General features: G+C 50.0%; 1 protein-coding gene across 1 annotated transcript; it reads right to left on the reverse strand.

The window, feature by feature from the left end:
* Window positions 1-3575: 3575 nt before the first annotated feature.
* Window positions 3576-11018, reverse strand: NR2F2 (nuclear receptor subfamily 2 group F member 2). The gene is made up of 3 exons (XM_082648694.1): window positions 9884-11018; window positions 7771-8298; window positions 3576-5033 (listed from the first exon to the last, which is right to left on the reverse strand). Exons 1-3 carry the CDS (start codon window positions 10323-10325, stop codon window positions 4759-4761), a joined length of 1245 nt encoding a protein of 414 aa, XP_082504820.1. The 5' UTR covers window positions 10326-11018; the 3' UTR covers window positions 3576-4758.
* Between the last annotated feature and the right edge of the window lie 8808 nt (window positions 11019-19826).

Raw genomic sequence — 19826 nt, forward strand, 5'->3', positions numbered from 1 at the left:
TTACAAAAGATAGCTTTCCCCTAAACCAACAGAGTAAGCAAACTTTAAAAAACTGGGGTCCTATTACAAACCAACGCCCAGCACTAACTGCTTTAAAATTACTGCATAATTAGATTTAGTTGAATTTCACCATTAATTAGGCAGCCGCACTGCAGGGAGCCTTTGAAATCTGAGAAAATGGGAAAAATCATCTGAAGCACGTTTTTTAAACCTAACTTCAATAAATCTTGACGCGGCCCAGAATTCAGAGTACCTCACTCCCCTCCCAGGCGGCTGAGGGTAAGGGTCTCCAGGCCTGGGCTGGAGTTGCAGTTGGACGTAAGGGGCGATTCCCCCGTCGACTGAAGGCTCATCCCGGGCCAAGACACTGTCTCTCCAGAGGCTCTCAGAAGACCCTCTCTGGGCGGCCAGGTCTGTCCCACGGCCGACCTCGCCTCCTCTCAAACCTATTAGATAAAGGGGATCCCCCGCTGTGAAGTGCTCCTGTCAGGGGCGCCGTCCACGCCGGCTCACACATTTCTAGCGCCTGCGACCGCCCGCCCGGAACCCGCCCTCGGCCCCTGCGCACCCCCAAGTCAGCCCTCCGCCCAGAAAGCCAGCTTTCCTCTAAGTTTGCCATGCAAGCAGCAAGTTGTGCCCACGTCCGGCGGGGATCGCAGCCCGGTCCCCACCCCCCAGCTCGGAGGAGGCCCCGGCACAACCCCCCGGCGCAGCCCCTGCATTAATGAGCGCGAGAACTGACCGAGGTCTGTTAATACTGGCCTCTCCCCCTCCCCCTATACCATTCAAACATTTAAGATCACGGTTGAGGATACAGACTTTTTCTCATTTGGTTCTTGTTGGGAGGGGAGGCCTGAAATAAACTCTCCGGATTATAAGGGGGAGGGGGCGAACAGAGAAGGGGATACTGTGTCACCAATATGTTCCCTAGTAATTCTGCTGCTTTAATTACAGAATAATCGAGGACTGCACTCACTCGCCAGAGAGTTTAAAAGAGGGTTTTCTGCCTGCAGATGGAATGGCCTTTAGCCGCCCCCCCCCCTTTTTTTTCTTTTTGGTAACCAATGTGTTTTCTATTACCCGGCCCTGCCGTGCCTGGCAGCCCGGCGCTCGCGGTGCAATGGGAGACGCCATGTTGGCTCAGCTCATAGGACCAAGTCAAAAGCGAGCTTCGAGGCAGAGTTTCACACGCTCGAGCTCCCCCTGACCGCCCCCCGCCCGTCGCCGCTTAATGCACATCCCAGGAGTGCAGCTCCGCGCGCCCGGCACCCCGGACTTTCCGGGGGCGCGGGCGGAATTCCGCCGCACGTAAGTGGGGGGCGGGGGCTGGGGGGGCAGGCACTTCTCAGCAGCTGCTGCCAACTCCAGGCTCCCGTCCCCGCAGCCGGCCGGATGCTAACCCAGCGGTCTCCGCGGAACCAGCCCCGGACGTCGCCCGCTAACTTTGAGCCCCAGTCCCTGGCGGCCCAGAGAGAACTCTTGGTGAAAGGCCGAGGCAGGACGACCGCGAGCCGAGCGAACAGGCTAGAATTCACCGTCCCCCACCCCAGCTTAGTCTTCCCCCCAGGTTTGTTTGAAAGTGTCGAGAAGCAGCGACCGACCCTCTCCCTCTCTCTCTCTCTCTCTCTCTCCCTCTCCCTCCTCAGACTATTGTTGCATCTCGCCTCTAACTGGGTTCTCTCACTCCCCCGAGCACCAACAGGAGGAGGGGGAGCGGGGTTGGGAAAAGAAATAAAGCGAGCTCAGATCAGATGGAGGAAAAAAAAAAAAAAAAAAAAAACCAGCAAGGAAAAAGAGACACTTAAAGGGAAAGAGTCGCCATGTTTAGCAGCTTTTTAAAAGATCTCGTCAATTTCACACAGAACGCACTCGCTGGGTCCCAGCCCTCGTCTTTTGTCCAATTCAGTCGCAGCAAAGATCTTTTGTTCTAACTCAGCGTGAAAAGAAAAACTTTCTTTAAATGCAATAAACTTAAACCAAACTCAAGACTCTAAACAGATCCTCCTCCGGCCACTCTAAACATATACAAGGGGTTTTGTTTTAACCGTTTGAAAAATTTTGGGTCCTGTTTTTCTACCTCGCAGACCCCAAGCTCACTGCTGAAACTTAGAGAGAGTGAGAGAGAGATTTCCAACGTCTAGAACACATGCTTAAAGCATAATAAAACAGGGACTGTCTTTTGCTTTGAAAATCATAAATTATAATTTAATGCCAATAATAATTTACAACAAATGGCTGTTTACAATAAACTAACACAAAACAAACAAGGAAAAGGGCCTGTGTTTTACTTATTAGAGAAACTTCACACACTCACATGGATAGCACTTGCAAGAGGAGAAAAAAAACAACAACCTACAAAACCTCGATCTAGAGGTCAGCGATGTTCTGCCATAAGAACATACTTATATTTATGTATGTATATATCTACAGAAAGAAGCTGAGGGTCAGATGGAGAACTCCGCTCAAATGCACAAATCAGACAGATTTTTCTGGTCTACATGTATTGACTGGAACTGAGTATCAAAGTTTAATACACTTTACAAAATGATCCCTTTTCTTTCACATCCCCTTACCCACCACCCCCTTTTAAAATCAAACCACGGCACGGGATAGTGGTGGGGCTGCTGCAAAGCCTCAATAGGAACAAAAATTGCAAAAGCTCCCACACACCGAGCTTCCTCCGAACCAGGAAAAGAGAAAGAGGAAAAGACTCCAAAACAAGATACTTCCAAATCCGCACACCCTGTAAAGTTTCCTTCTTTCTTTCTCTTCCTTTTCTTAATTTGGCTTTTAAGGACAAAGGATCCCAAGAGCAGTACAGGCTGCATCTACACAATCTGAAATGTCAAAATGTCGACGTGTTTTTATGTACAGAACTCCAATGGAAAAGATTCCCTTGACCTGTGGTCATGCTCTCACAGAATGAACGTACGGGGGGAGGGGGGAGGAAGGCCAACTGCAAGTTATCATATATACATTAAAAATAAACCCTTCAGCCGCTCTAAGCTATACCACTGAATTTGAAATCCTCTCAACAACCACACTAGATGAGAACCACAGAATATTTTTAAAAATCACACCTACTTAAGGAAAAACTCATTGCAAACAACTGCCTTCTATTTACAAGGCTGTGATAGCCTGCTTGAACGGTCTTCTGCGTAACTGTCAGAAATGTACAAAACAGTATTTTTTTCCTGATCATAAAATAGATACTGATCTCAAGATTTCTAATACTTTTCACAATACCTTCCCTAAGCAGGCACTTAAGTGTGACAAATATAAGGGCCTTTTTTTTTTCCTGGAAAATCCATTTTTAATTAAAAGAAGGATTAGGTGAATAGGGGTGGTTTACTATATCAGTATGGCACTTCCTAAACCATAGATAAACCATTAACTTCAGCTCCCCCCACACACACACCCAAATTAAACAGGCAAATACACTAGTCTACCTTTGAACAAACTGGCTGAGGGGAGTAAACAAATAGAGCCCCCGGCCCAGCTCAGTGAGAGCTCACAGGGGCTTCTCGAAGGAAAGACAGTGAGTGGGGACAGCCAAACAGGTTTCAGATATCAAATAATATTTTAATTTCTGAATACTTTCAATTTTCCTTGGAATATAACACACAAAGACTCGACCAAACAGTTCAGTTATTATAACTTTTACAGTATACAGAAATGTTGCACTTAAAAAAAAACCTTCAGTTTTTTTAAAACACAAACTGTAAACTCTAAGATACTGAATCAATCACGTTACCTATAAGTGCCAACAGTGTTATTTTGTCATGCTGATTTCAATGGTATTTTTTAAAAAGGGAAAATATCAACAATTATAATACAAAGGGTTTGCAAATATACAAACAGATATAGGATTTTCATAACAATTCAAGAAGTAAGCGGGACCCAATTCAAATTACAAAAGTTCACTTTTTATTCAAAACCTCAGCATGTGTCTTGGACACATTCCTTGGCTGCCAATAAATTCCACAGTTCATTCTCTTTCTTAAAATATTTTTAAAAAGCTAGGTTTGTCATGGTATCTTTTTTTGGGGGGGTGGGGAGGGTAGGGGAAGTTAAGTGTTGTATGTGGTTCCTCCAGTTCTCAAATTAGAGTGCTCAACTTCACCTAAAATTTTTGGTCACCACTTGTAAGTGCGTTTCCATCATCTTTGAGTTGCCTTTTAAAGTTTTATGTCTTCCTATGATATTTTCATGGACTGAGTTTTAATTCTTGCAGAACATATATTTTAAGGATACACAGTTTTTAAGAAGCCAAGATTATATCAAAACTTATTATAGAACCACAGAATAAACTGGTTTGGAACCAGAAAAGTACAAAAAAGAACAGCTAGAGGTACATAGACACAGGACAATTAATAATTTGGAAAAAAAAAGACTTACTTTCTCCATTCTGCTAATTTTTCTCCCAATCTCCTTAAATGCACTTTTAGCAATATTTTTCCAAAATTTACCAAAAAAAGAAAAAGACTAATTTCCTTTTTATACAAAAATGATAAGTAGCAAGTTGTTCTGAACGACACAGGAGTTTGTTTTTTTTAATGCATTCTGTAAAAGTTCATTTGACAGTCTTTTTTTTTTTGGAAATTCACAGTCCATTAAATTCTTCCCCTCTCTTCTTTTAGCAAACTTGTAACATCCTTTTATATCCTTTCTTAATAGAAGGAATTTAAGCAAACAAACCAGTCTTTTGCCTTTTCTTTCTCTCTGTTTCACTCCCCCTTCTTATCTTGATTTATTTATTTATTGAATTGCCATATACGGCCAGTTAAAACTGCTGCCGGACAGTAACATATCCCGGATGAGGGTTTCGATGGGGGTTTTACCTACCAAACGGACGAAAAACAATTGCTCTATGACTGAGGAGGAGACCGTGCGGAGGGAAGGGAGACGAAGCAAAAGCTTTCCGAATCGCGTTGGTTGGTTGGGGTACTGGCTCCTAACGTATTCTTCCAAAGCACACTGGGACTTTTCCTGCAAGCTTTCCACATGGGCTACATCAGAGAGACCACAGGCATCTGGAAGAAAGTTTAAAAAAAGAAGAAGAAGAAGACGAAGAATTCAGTCATCAGATTAAGAGGTCTGAAATGGGTCACATGAGGTGTGTGTACAGTGCTCTGTCAAACTGCCCCAACCGGAGTTGGAGCAAATGCCTACATACTGAAAACTGGGATGGAGGGGGTTGGGGGGGTGGGGACCGCAAGAGATGGTCCTGGGGTATTTGCTTTAAAATAAAAACACAGCTCAATGCGTTGCAGGCTTTCCCTGTCCGAGTCCTCAGGCTTGGTCACTGGGAGGCCCAAGCGAAGTGCATTGGGTAAATCTGGCCCAGGTCAGTAAACAGACAGACAAACAGATGAAACCAAAACTGCCAGTGCTCTGCCCCCTCCTCCTCTGTAAATAATAGTTTGGCTTATAATTATACAGTGTGTGGGGGGGCAACAACCTGGCCCAGCCCCGGGTAATGGCGCCCACGACCCAGCCTCAGATTCTCCCCAAAGAGGGCGACTCATTTTTCTCCAGTCTTTGAAACTGATTTAAGTGGCCCTTTAAAACTGATCTTGTCAGTTTAGCCTATTGAAGGGCAGCCATGCAAACTGTGATCTCTCTGTTCATTTGAGCTGTTTCTTTTCCCTCCTTTTCTTCTCTCTCCCTTTTTCTCCTACTACCAGCCCCCCCTTATTTATTTATTTTTTTTTACACCCAGGTCCCTGCAAGAAGAGACCCCTCCCCGTTATCTTCAGGAAAACACTTTTCTTTTTCGGATACGTGAAAATACAATAAGTGCCTTTGAAATGAGAGGCTTCTCAGTGAAGGCAGTGCAGGTTGTGACCTGACCTTTGGGGGCTCCCCAGGCAAGATGAGGGCTAACACATGCATACTGTGAATTCTTAAAGCAGATATTCAAAAAGAGCTGCCACCACGTCCACCCCAAGAAACAGAACACACATACAATCTCCTCATGTGTGGATCTAGGACTTTGCATGTATACAGAATGCATTGGTGTCTGTGATCAGGAATTAAAAGATCTGTTTGCATAGGACTCCTTCTTACAGCGGACTGTCTCAGAATCAGATAACAGGAACCTTTATCTCTTTGTGAGGTGGTTTGCATTCTCCACACAGGCCTCTACATTTTGCAAATAGTAATAAATTAAACTGTTACGACAGTATTAGACATTTCTTTCCTTGGAAGACCAAGGGTAAGTCTAAGAGCTAACAAGGATATCAAGAAATGAACCACCACCCAGATGGTCTGGGAACTTGGGCTGGGTTAGGGTTTTGGGAAGGGGTGAAGGTGGCTATAGGCTAGGGGAAGATCCTGCCTGTACCTCTGCATCAGGCAAATGTTCTAGTTATGACAGGTCCCCCGAGAAAAATAATCCAGATCCAAGCCTCTGCATACAGCTCTTCCTTGCCCAGACACTGTCCTTTAATTGATTACCTAAGGACTTTCAAAGGTAGAATTTGGGGTGGCAGTGGAGGCGGTGGATTTTATGTGAAGAGCAGCAATATGTAAAAGACAGTGGGTTAAGGACTCAGAACCTGCAATAGATTCAGCTAATGACTTGGGCCCCCAGAATTCCTTGGAACAGTAAGGAAGAGACTGTGGATCTTTTTGTCTGCCACAGGAATTCCACAGCTCTCCTCGTGTCCTGATTACAAGCTGCAAAACCTGCAGTGGGTGACTAGGTTCCAAGCCCTACCCAGGTCCAGATGTTTGTTATCCTGAACTGGGAACCCCTTCCCCTCTCAGCCGTGACAAAGGGATCAGCTGACAACTTAGAACAGGAATGTGGAAGGGGTGATTTCCACCCACCTGGGCTCTGCTGAACTCAGCCTGGAGGCAGCCAAAAGGCTCAGGTGTGGCCCAAAGTGGTAAGCCAGACACCTTCAACAATCGTTTGGCCTCAAGAGTTAATTAATATTAGGTCTATTACTCACACAGGTTAAACTACCTGCAAACTAATTAGATTTCATAATGCAGTCAATGATGGTTTTATATCTCAAGCAATACTCATACCCAGCCCAAGTTGGCATACACTTCGGGTTATTTGAAAATTGCCTTAACTGTTTGCTTGGGCAGGGGAAGCGAGAGGCCAGAGTCTTCAACCCCCTACAGGCATTCTGAAGAGTTATGATGGCCCCTTTCTTCCTCTTGCCCCTTTCTGACAGCTCTTTCCCCTCTCCTGGCAGTCTGCATTGTTTTAATAAAAATATGATTTTGAAAATTGCTGCCCTCAGGTTGGATGTGCCTGGAGCTCCAACTCCTACTGAATTAGCAGGCAAACTTTTCCCCTGCAGGGGCAAACTTTCCCCTGCAGGGATGATACCAAGACTGCTCCAGTGCCTAGGGGCATCTTCTAGAGGTTCAGCCAGGGTGACAGAGACAGCCATGGGGTAGAGGAGATTCCACAGGCTCAGCTGGCCCAGAGGGCCTGAGCTAAGGGAAGGAGCAGAAGCATGCATCCTAGTCTGGTGGGAGGGGAACAGGCCTGAGAGGCTTCCCCATGGCCTATTTTGAGAGTCTGTGTCTGAAGCATCCTTCTTGCAACCCAGCCTTCCTCTCCTCTCCCCTCTCCCCAGGACAGGCCTGGTGGGGCCCCAACAGCTATGCAAAGTTCCCATTCCAAGTTGCACAGACAGTTTGGCTTTTTAAGGGGGAGGCTGGGCTAGTTCTGGGGGCTCCGAAGAGTTTAGGCCCTAACTCTGAGCTAGGAGCGCATGGGCATGAGAGGGCAGGGCTCCTTCCTACCTGAGGTGAACAGGACTATGGCCTTGAGGCAGCTGTACTCGGCGGAGTCGACGTGCAGCGCTTTGAGCTTCTCCACTTGCTCTTGGAAGATCCGTATGTGGTCCATAAAGGCGACCACCCGGTCGGCGGACATGGGCGAGGCGTGTAGGCCGGCGGCGGCCAGTAGCGGGGCGACGTGGAGGGGCATGGAGCACTGTGCCGCGTTCAGCACGAACAGCTCGCTCCAGGTGAGGCGAAGCAGGGCCACCTGGTCGGTGATCTGCAGGTCAGGGAAGAAGGGGATGTTCCGGGCCCACTCGACGGCGCTGAAGAGCATCCGCGCGGCCAGTTCGCAAATGTTCTCGATGCCCATGATGTTGTTGGGCTGCATGCACTGGCTGCCGAAGCGCGACGTGGGATAGGGTTCGGCGCGCAGCAGCAGAGAAATATATCCGGACAGGTACGAGTGGCAGTTGAGGGGGTCCCCGTTGGTCAGCGCAAACTGCCCGTGGGTCGGCTGGGTGGGCGGCATCCTGCCCCTCTGCACCGCTGCAGGGAGGAAAGGAGACACTCCGCAGTTAATGACCAGCTTCGTTCCCCTGCTCCCCCGTCAGGGTTTGCCCCAGCCCGACCCCCACCTGACCCAGACCCCGCGGGGCGCAGGAACAGGCAGGCCTGCCCCTCTCACCAGCGCGCTAGGGCCACAGACCTGGGAGTCGCCGGGAGCCCGGCTGCACTCCTCTCAAATCACCACCCAGGCAAGCTCTGGCGGCCAGGGCGGCACACTGGCCTCGGAGGCCCACTCCGGGCTGGGCGGCCGAGGACCCAGAATTGGCCGCTTTGCCTCGCGGTCCCCGGCACGATGGGAGGGATGGAGCATTCTGGGGGCATCTTTCTTCCTTACTGCTAAACGGCTGATATTTTTTATTGATTGGAGGAGAGGGAGCGGGAGGGGCGAGGCTGGGGGGAGGGTGAGACGCTTTTGCAAAAGACATCAAGCTGCACCCCGGACGGCCTGTGGCCACCCCGGAACCGCTTTCCCCCAACCCCGCAACCCCAGCCCCGCGGGCCACCCCCGGTGAGAGACAAGCTGAGAACCGAGGTCTGGCGGCCTCCTAATCGGTGTGCTCGGAGGAAGAGAGACGGAGGGAGAGGGCGGAGAGACAGGCCGGCCGAGGCGAGAGGAAGCCGGGGAGAGGCGGGGAGCGGGCGGCCGGCGCAGCCCGGGGAGGGCCGGGGAGGGCCGGGGAAAGCCGGCCAGGCTCGGGCACGAGCTGTTATCTGACGCCGGACGGGGAGAGTCGCTCTCGCAGAAACACAAAGAAACCGCGGCGTTCGCTCGCCCCAACCCGGAGCCCGCGCCCGGCGCAGAGCGCGCCATTGGCCGAGCACGGCTTGCGGCGCTCGGCGAATTTCATATCACAAAGACCCAACTCGCTCAGAGCGAAAGCAGCCGCCCAGGGCCCCTCGCCCACCCTTCCCCTAACTCCCTATCGCGCTCTCCTCCTTTCAAAAGTGAAAGGAAAAAAGAAAACAGAGGTTTTTTTTTTTTTTTTTTTTTCAGCCGAATGTTAATCCACTGAGGGTCACATGAGTGCTGCCCGGGCGGCAGCGTTAATACGGCGAAGTGCGTAAAATTGCCATTTGTAATTTGAACCTCCTGTACAAAAGTACAATCTCAGGTTGTTGGGGTTTTTTTTTTGGGGTTTTTTTTTTTGAGCGGGTGGGGGCTGGGGAGAGGGGTGGGGAGGAGGGACATGTGTTGAACATGCAAGAAAAACAAGGAGAGAGAAAAAAAACTGAGAGGAAAGAGAAGTAAACAAGGCTTTAAAACAACAACAACAAACAACACCCCATCACTTGCAGAAAGGCGAACTCGAATGAACTGGCAGTCAATGCAAAGAAAATTAAAAGAGCCCGAAGAGAGAGTAGAAGAGGAAATCAGTCGGCCAAAGCATGCGGATTTGGGGATCTGGGTTCCAATGCAGAACTTGCTTCTAGTATAAAACCCCTTTCAGCTGCAATACGAAGAGAAGAGCTTGGGGCTTCCGTGTCCTTACCCAGAGCAGGCTAGCCAAACGCACCCAGGGCCCCGGGACCCCAGGCGAGGGGGGTAGAAATGAGAGGCCAATACCTTCCCGTCTCATGCCCACTTTGAGGCACTTTTTGAGGCGGCAGTACTGGCACTGGTTGCGGTGGTGCTGGTCGATGGGACAGTTCCGGTTGGCGCGGCACGTGTAGCTCAGGTTCCTCCGCACGCTGCGCTTGAAGAAGCTCTTGCAGCCCTCGCACGTGAACTGGCCGTAGTGCTTGCCGCTCGACTTGTCCCCGCACACCACGCACTCGATGTGCTGCTGCTGCTGCTGCTTGTCACCTCCCGGACCGCCAGGGCCGCCCTGGCCGCCGGCCGCCGTCTGGGCCGGCGTGCTGGCCGGGCCCCCTTGGCCGGGCGTCTGTGGCGTGTGCGGGGCGCCGGGCGGCGGGCCGGGCACAGGCGGCGCCTGCGAGGCCTGGCTGCCCTGAGAGCCGGGCACCTCGTCCTGGGGGTCGCGCCACGTGCTGACTACCATTGCCATATCTATGGGGGCCGCGTCCGGACTTCCTGCTCCCCTGGCTGCTGGCGGCGGCGGCTCCCGGGTCTCGGGCTCCGGCGCGCCGCCTTTTGTGTGTGCAAGGGTGCGAGAGGGCGCCCCGGGTGGCTCGGGGTCTGGTTGGTTGAGGTTGGTTAGTTTTTCCTTTTTTGTTTCTGCTTTGCAAAGTTTTGTCGATTGCTTGTCTGGCCCGGTGTGTTTGTTTTGTTTGTTTCTCTCGGCTCAGCTTTGTTGCTTTCGGGGGGCTTTCCGCCAGGAGGGGAGGGGATGGGGCCGGGGGAGAGCAAGTGGGAGCAGAACGTGGAGAGAGAGGGAGGGGAGGGAGAGCTGCAAGTCGATTGTCTGGCTTCAAGACAGAAGTAAGAGGCAAAAAAAAAAAAAAAAAAATCTCTCCAAAGATCTCCCTCGCTCTCACTCTCTCCCTCCCTCTCTCGTTCACTCTCTCGCTCTCAGAGCTGGTGTGCAGCCGAGGAGTTGGAGGAGGAGGAGGAAGAGGAGGAGAAGGAGGAGGTGGAGGAGGAGAGGCGACTGTCCGGGGGCCAAGTCCAGGGCAGCCCACAGTCAGCCATTCAGGAAAGCCATCGAAATCAGGAGGACTAGGAGAGCAGAGGCGCCGGTCTCGGGCGCACCCAGAGAGCCAGGCAGGCCGGGGCGGAGGCCGGCGGCCCACGGAGTGGCCGGAGCGCTGCCCGGGTCCGGGGGAATCAGCATGAAAGTGGTCCGCGTCGGGCGCTGCGCGGCGTCGTCCTGGCGCTGGGCCGCCGCCGCCGCCTGCCACAGGCGCCCGGCGCGCGCCTCGCTTGCTCCGGCCGCCGCCGCCCGCTTTCGCCGGATAGAGGCCGCTCGCCGCTCCCTGCGGGCCGCCTGGGCCGCCGCCGCCGCTGGAGCCGCCGCCGCCGCCGCCGAAGCCGCCGGGTCGGGCCCGGAGCCGCCGCGTCTAGCGCCGCCGCCGCCGCTGAAGCCGCTGCTGCCGCCGCCGGAGCCGCTGCTGCTGCTGCTGCCGCCGCCGCCGCCTCACACACATAGGGAAAGAGTCAACTCGCCGGCGGCGGGGGAGAAATGATAAAAGAGAGAGAGGAGGGCAGATCACCACCTAGAAGCACATCCTTCGTGCGCAGAGGGGGGAGGAAAAGACGGAGAGAAAGAATGAAAGAGGGGAAAAAAGGCAGCACGGCACCCGGAGAAAGAAGACAACTCGGGGAGAGGAGGAGGAGGAGAAGAAAACACACACGCGCGCACGCACACACACACCGCGGAGAGAAAAGAACAGAGAATCAAAGTGATCAAATATGCTAAAAAGGGGGGCGCGGGAGGGAATGCGATTTATAGGCGCCGGGGCTGGCAGAAGTGGCTTCTCCGCGATCAGCTCACTGAGCTCTCTATATAGTGAACTTTGACACGACTGCTGCAACTTAGCGCACGTTGCCATGGCGACGGCGCGCCTTATAAGGCAGCAGCCGGGGTTGGCCTGGCCAGGCGCGCGCGCACCGCCCCCTCGCAGTCATTGGCCGGAGCGCGGCGGCCCCGCCATGGCGGCCGCGGGCTCAGCCCGGTCCTAGCGCGAGCAGTGTCGCGGCCCTGGCGCGGGGGGCAAAGGGGGGCGGGGAGGGGGCGGCTGTGCCGCCGCCACTGCCAAGCGGGGGATGGGCCCACACTGGCCCTGGGCGCGCGGCCACGGCTCTGTCCGCACCCCGCACCCGAGGTTTCCGCTCCAGAGGGGAGAGGACCGCGGCGCGCACACACAACGCCTCTTAAAGGCTCCGCGAGAGGCTTTGGATGGAATCGAGGACTTCGACTCTCGCAACTTGGCGATGCCACCAAATCCGTTGTTCGCGCACCACCCGGGACTCCCAGCGCATCTTTATGCCCACAGTACCAGAGAAAGAGAAAAGTTCCCCGGTTTCTTTGCAGAGGGGTAGTGGGTGAGGATGGGAAGGTGCCTCGAGCCGAGCTTGCAGGCATTTTCCAAACGAAACATTTGGTCAAATCCGGGTGATGGTAGACCCTTCCCTTAGTCTACTCTGATCACTTGCTTGGTTTGGTGGCTATTTTTTTTCTTCCATCCTTCCTTCCTTCCTTTCTTCCTTTCTTTCTTTTTCTTTCTTTCTTTCTTTTCTTCCTTCCTTCCTTTCTTTCTTTTCTTCCTTCCTTCCTTCCTTTCTTTCTTTCTTTCTCTCTCTTTCGTTTTTTTAGAGAAAAGGAGCCGTCAGTGGCTGTGTTTTCCTTGTAGGGTTAACATTTCACAGGAATGTGGCCTGACATTTTAATTGCTCAAATAAAGCATCTCGGATGCTGAGAAGCAGAAATAGACTTCATCTCATTGTCATGATGCAATTAAAATCAATTTTCTTCAACTTTATCCTCTCTCGTTAGTTTCAGCTAACTCCCAAGCCCACGTCCTGCCACACACCCAGTCGTGGTGAGAGGTGAAAAGACCTTTCTGCCCGCTGATGGACAAGCGGAGGCAGCCTCCCAGCGTCCCCTGTGCATACCCTCTGTACACATATGTAAGCGCACATATATCAGATGCGCATTTGTCAATGTACACAGACAAAGGCTTCAGCGACTATGCTTCTAGGTAATAGAACAGTTGAGTACGACTTCATTGTTCCTCAAGTTCCTTTTAAGCATTCATACAGTCATTAAAACACACCCAGAGATTCTGCCCCAAATTGGGAATAATAACAAGTACAACTCACAGGAATCACGCACAAGCCATATTCTTCCTCAGGAGATTCACTGCAATGAGAACAACTTCATCTCCTGTGCCATTCTGCTCAATGTGCTAAAATCAAGCCAGTTATGTCTCTGAATTCCAGGGCTTTTGGTTTTAAACATCAAACATCTAGAATTGCCCCTCAGAACACACTGTATTCCAAATCAGTAACCTGTCTGTTGGATTTTGACGAGTTAGTGGATTATGATTATTCAAAATTTATAGAACAAAACTGTGACTCCATCATACACTCTTTGCACCAAGAAAAAACTGTAGACTGGTATGCAACCAGGTTTATGAACAAGATATTTTACACAAAACATGTTGAGCTTCAGGAAACATGAACACAAAGAGTAAATTAATGACCATAGGAAAGCATCCTTGATAGTTTAAAAAATCGGAGTGATGAAGGATTAAAAAATAATAAACCATACATATAACTGACATGTATAGATTGCACTTTGCACTCAATACCCTTTACACACATGGGGAGAATACGAGGTAGGAACTAAATGAAGATGTAGGCAGATAGGCACTAGTTTATAGGGAAGGAAAGATTCTCCTTATGCTTCATTCTTGAAACCTCCTTAGCCCTCACCCTTCCTCCGCTGAAATCACATATTTCACTAAGGCTGCAGGTGCTGGGATTATTTGGAAGTTGTTAAAAAAAAAAAAAAAACTATAGTGGACACTGAGCTATCATAAACCTGGTGTGTAATGAGATTGCCATAGAGCAAAGCCAGGCAGAAAATTTCAGGTTGATTAGAGACACAATATAACTTTCTCCTAAAGAGGACGAGAAGGATGGAAAAGAAATCATTTCGGAGAAGGCTGTGCTTTTTTTTTTTTTTTTACTCTTTTTCTTTTCAACCTCTATGATTTGAGGAATTTCCTAATGCTACAAATGTCAGTAGATTAGGGGCAAACTCAGCAGAGATGTGGTAGGGCTGGGGTTGAGATAGAAAATCTAATGGGCATCCCCATCTCAATTTAATAGAAGATATAACTGATTATAAGGAAATCCTAAACTCGCCTCTTGGGTGCAGACACTTCCATGGCAAGATCACCTTTTACAAACATGCAGTTGGAAATTTTTGAGGAAGAAGAGCTTCTCCAGGACACTTTGAGATTTTTGGTATTTGAAGTACGCTCTGATGGCTTCAGATTTAAAATGAAGGATTTCCCAACCATCTCCTACAGCTCTGGATCCTGATAGGCATACAACCACAGGGCTGCCAATAAGTCAGAGGTGTTTTACTCTGTATTTTAGGACTCATTCAGTTATGGGGGTGCTATTAAAAAGCCAAAAAACAAAAACAACAAAAAATGACCATTTCAATTGTAGTTAATTTATTGTATAGAAGAAGAGAGAAGACTGCAGACTGAGAAGAAAAACAAGGAGAAAATATTTTAAAATGTCTTCTTCTGAGATGCTCATATTCCTTGATTAAAACAGCTCTAAGGCTAAAAGATAAATATCAATATGTTGTTACTGTTTTTTTTTTTTTTAAGAAAATCCAGCCCAGTCTTTTATTGTAGATGTAAATTTATTTTAATGAGAAGAATGGCAAGCTTTAATTTGGCCGGAGAAAGTTGAAAAAACATTTGTTTTACTGTAGGGGGAAAAAAAGCCACCCAGGAATATGATTTTCTTCCAGAAAGTGGCTGTAATTCTCCACAAATTAAATCATAATATGAATACAGACCTCAGCAAATGTCGAGATTAACTCTGAACTCAGTAGAAACCAGTTCTGTCCACCAGGATTCATTGAATTCCTCCTTCCCCTCAATCTAGTCCGTGTGTGTTTTTCTCTTCCACCACACTGGAGCTCCATGAATAGAGAAAGGGGCTTCCATTGTGTCTCTCTGAACTTCCAAGTCAATGCAATTTTTAACCACTGGCTTGTGGTACTTTGAAAATCACCAGGGGCTGTCAGAGTTGGGTCCTCTGAAAAATTTACAGTGCTAAATCAGAGCATATGCTGGGAGGGAAAAAATTGCTTAAGATTGGAGCAAGTACAGTATCTGTCTGCCCCCTAGTGTAAGAGTCCTCGCTGCCTAAAACGCAACTTTAAAAGAAAAGAGCTCTTAAAGGGAAACGACTTTGAGCTCACGTAGGCATAGCAGAATGAAACTTCTGTACATTTTAATCTGAATAATTCTTCAGGGTTTAAAATTAATTGGCTCTGGCTTGGTTGGACCGGACTCCGATCTCGCCACCTCTGCGTTTCCTGAGTCACTGCCGGAGAGGTGATGATTTTTTTTTTTTTTTTTCTGAACTGGGTTTATGCGCGTCCCCCTCACCCCCTCCTCTCTTTTTTCTTTCTCTGTCTCTGTCGTCTCTCTCGCTGGCTTTTTAAAAATGAGGAACCGTTCCTTGAACGTTCTGGACAGAGCACAGAATTGCTTAAGTCAGCCCGACACGGTTGTAATAGACAGCAAAAAGGTAAACGTTTGCCTGAAATCCGCACGCCAGCTCCACTACCCCGCCCGATGGTGAGTACCCTTCTCGTTGCGATTCTCCTAGCTTAACCGAGCGCTCTGCTCCCCGAGCCGCGGGCGAGGGCGCCGGGCAGAGCTTTTCTCCCTCCCTGCCTGGCTGGATGTCAGTTGCACAAGGTTGCAAAATACAGCGCAGAGGCAGATCGAACAGTAAATTCTGACGCTTAGTGCGAGCCTAGCAGCTCCTTTGCTAGAAAACCGAGTCGTCTATTGCTTGGAAAAACACGCTTATAGGACTGGTTTTTAGTTTGCTCTAGCGAAGGAAATGAGTTTGAGGAGATGGGAGGCACCGCAGTCTTTACGCTTCGGTTTAATCATATTTTGGCAGCTTCGCAATTGTATTTTCCCCTTCTCCCCGCCCCCCACCACCTCTCCTACCGCACACATGTAATAAAATATGGCAAGGCATTGAATTGACTGTCCCCCCTTCCCCGAACACCTTAAACCACAGTCCTAGGCATTTCATACACGTTAGCAATCCGATTTTTTGAAAATCCCCAAGTCATCCCCAACCCCACACAGCACAAGGAGGAAAGTGAGAAAGGAGAGAGAGAGAGAGAAAAAAATACTGTAAGTAAACATACCAAAACCATATTTGCCTTGTTCAAGGTCCCAAACCGCTTGCATCTTCCTTCTAAACTGGAATAACTCTCCTTTAGTTTGGCGGGTGAAATAAATGCTTTGTTGGCCCCCTGAAAAGATGTGTCTTTGATAATTAAAGAGAATCTCCTCCTCGGTGTTTATCTAAGCGATTGTGCAAACTGATAAAAAGTAGGCACTAGCCTGCAGGGAAAAAGAGGAAAGGTGAAGGGAGAGATCTTCCACCTCAGGGAAGTGCTTCCCCATGTATTAGGCGCTCTCAGCCTTGGAAAGCCCTGCACAGTAACTTTAGAGAGACGAGGTTTCAGGGAGCTTTGTACATAGCTGCTGAGGAATGCAAGCCTCGCCTTTAAGAAAAAAAACCCCAAACCGTAGGTAGGAGATGTCTGGAGTGATCCTTGTCTCTCATCTCATTCCTTAGAAGGAAGAGTGCGTTGTTACACCTTGTTTGGGGCTGGAAAGACGAGACTTTAAAAACACCCGTCCAATTGAAAAAAATCTCCCAACTTAATGAGTTTAGTCGGAGGCTGGAGCTAACGGCTCAGCCTCAGCAGAAAACCGCCAACAACTATAGGCGATATTGCAGAGCAAAGACGACCCAAGGCACAGCCAAATTCCACTGTTTGGGGTCGAGAGGGATGGAGGCTAATCCTAAAGCAAGTTGGAAAAAAACAGAGGTGGGAGAGGAGGGGAAAAAAGCAGCAGCCTCGCAGACTGGCAGACAGGCTCCCCTCACCCTAGATCAAAGATAGAACTTGAAACAGGAGGGCAACATCTTTCCTAGGAATCCGTTGAAATCCTCATTTTCTACTTTTAACTCAACCCCCCCAAGTGATTTTTCCTTCTCCCCTGCAGATTCATGTCCCCCCTTCCCAGTTCCCCTTCTAGAACTTTCCTGAAGAGGAAACCTATTTCTTTGGGGGGAGGAGTTTCCCCACTTTCTGTCTTCAGATAATGCATGCTTAATTCACCCCCTCTCTACATCCACCTCCCAAAATGAATAAAGGAAGCAGGAATACAGTAACTAGCAAAATTTGAGAATAAACTATGCTTCCCCTCGCAGTTTAATACCGTTTTAACTAATGGAATTTTTTTGTTTTGTTTTAAGAGAAGAATAATGGGGAAACACGGATCTTTTATTTTAGGAAACTGTTATGGTAAGATGTATGTCAGACTTGACAAATGGAACTAACCCTCTTCGGCTGCTTCTTGTCCTTGTCTTAAACAGGAATTAAGTTAAACACAGTGCTGAATGTTAATTACATGTTTACTGGCTAATGAAAATTACAAATAGTTTTGCCACCTCAAACAATGATGAAAACTCTGAAGACACTGTAATTATATACTTTGAGGGAAATAACTCAGAATATTGATCATAAGAAGTGTAAATTTTTTTTTAACTATTCATTAATACCATAAATATGGGCTACAGAAGTTTTTCCTTGTGGTTTGTCTCATCAGTTATACGAGTGGATGGATGGTGAGGCTTCTCTGGGGAGGTGATGAACTCATTCTCTTATAGAAGGAGGCCACTTGTGTAACTGGGGATGCCCCCCTCCCTTTCACCCCCGCCCCCTTTAACCCCAGCAGAAGGTCGAGGGATAGTTGAACAGGGGGGCCGGGCTCAGGGCAGGTGAAGGTGATCACAGCTCAGCCTGTTTCCTCCCCTCCCCTCGTCCTCCTCTCTCCTCCTCTCCCTCCTCCCTTTCCTGCCAGGTCTGATCGATGACTGCCTTCCCCAGCCAGGGCGCCTGTCGGATAACCTGGTGTTTGGGTTCCTAATGGAGGACAACTCACCGCTACCCAGCGATGCAGCCCTGACAACCCAAGTTCCCTGCTTTAGAGGTGGCTAGGGCAGTTCATTGCAAAAGAAGAAGAAAAAAAAGTTGAGTGAGGTATTACTGGGTAAGGTGGCTCAGGCGGCTGAACCAGAACTGGTTTCCCTGGGTTTGGGAGTAGAGAAATATTTTGCTGTTTCGTTTTAACTCTGGCCTGGGTTGTAGCTTTGCACTCTGCAGTGTGGCAGCCACTTCGATCTTGGGGGTCAAAGGTGAGGGCTGCACTAACCCTAAAAGCCTGGTCCGGCCTGGCCAGAAGGCCGAGCCCGCAGAGGAGTGGGGGCTTGTCAGCCACGCCGCCTGACGCTTTGGAGAGGGTGCCAGTGAAACCCGCATGGGGGGGGGCACAGAACCGAGAGCGGGTTTTAAGTGCAATATTGAAGGTTTTTAAAAAGTGCCCTAGGCTTGTGGGACTGGAGTCCTCTTTTTCCCTGAGAATTCCCAAGGCTCTGGTCTTTGTCTTAGAAGGAATGGAGTTTCTGAATGGTGTGAAAGGGACAGAGAGGGTCGCTTCAAATCGATTTTACTTGTCCTTTCTGTCTTTTCGGATCAACGCCCTTCAATGGGCACAGAGGTGCTCTTTCAACCAAAAACTTGTGCTACATTTTCTGCCTGTATTGGTGCTAAATACAATAAGCACTGGGCAGATTTTTTTCTTTGCTTTCCAAAGCAAGAAAGCACCCTAATTAAATTGTTTTATATGGACAGTCAAGACGGACCAATTAAGTATGCATTAGTATAAAGATATAGTCTGCAGATAAAGTGGTTTAGAAAATCACGTGTGCGACAAAGGAGAGGGTGCTAGCGCTGGGGAGGGGTGCGTGAACCAGCGATGTGGCTCACCTCCCTCCCTGGACCCGGGGGGAATTGCAGAAGCCTCGGCCTCAGGTGAGAGGGGATCAGGGCCGCTAACAGGTGGGCAACAGTGTTGGAGTTTTTCAGGCCCGTGCCCCCGACTGCAGAGGGGTGGAGCCCAGGGGGTTAGTATCTTTCACATCTTCCTCCTCTGACAAGGCAGCGGCCCGAGGTGGTGGGTCTGTAGGAGGGGGCGAGAGCGTGTCATGCCTTACTCCAGGTCGGCCCATTGCCTGGTGTCTAGATTCAGGGCGCGGCCCTGAAATAAGGAAGGAGTGTGCGCCTCGGGGAGGCCAGTGGGGATGAGGACACTCTCACTGCCGCGGCCGCAACCCTCTGGCAGCCAAGATCAGGGTAGGAGGCCCCCTTCCAACTCCTCCAAGCTAAGCGCTTTTTCCGCTTCTAAGGAAACGGGAGCATCTCTGCGAGGAAAGTAAAGTTCCCGCCCGACGCCATCCGGCCCGAGGGGCGTCGAGGACCAGCCACAGAAGTGGGGAAAAGACTGAGGGTCGGAGAAAAGGTAGCGAGGACAGTGGCTCCCCGTCCGGGCCACCGCAGCTCTCGGCTTCTCCACAACCCCTCCACCCTCTGAGGTGTGGGCGGGCAGAGTGCATTTCGCCCCGAAGGCGACGACTCCCAGGGCAGGGGACTGGGCCTCCCCGCGTCAAGGCGTAGGCTTGTGCTAGGTGGTCCCCGGGCCTCGGGGGCGCGAGCGCAGCGCGCTGCCGCAGGAAGGGCGCGCAGGGCGCACTGGGCGCCCTTGGTTGGGGTGAGGAGGGGGGAGTAGGGCGAGAATTAGAGCCTGGGGAGGCAGCTGAATGTCAAAAGTGAAAAGGTTGAAAAGCCAATTTTCCCGGCGCGCTTTCGCCCCCCTTTGCTGGTTGCAGAGGCCGTAAATCAGCGGCTAGCGGCGAGGGCGGGAGGAGCCCCCTCGGCGGGCTCGGCGCGGCCCCGCCCTGACCGTGCGCACCTCCC

Source organism: Grampus griseus (genome assembly GCF_964374135.1).
Source record: "Grampus griseus genome assembly, chromosome: 2".
NCBI classification, from domain to species: Eukaryota; Metazoa; Chordata; class Mammalia; order Artiodactyla; family Delphinidae; genus Grampus; species Grampus griseus.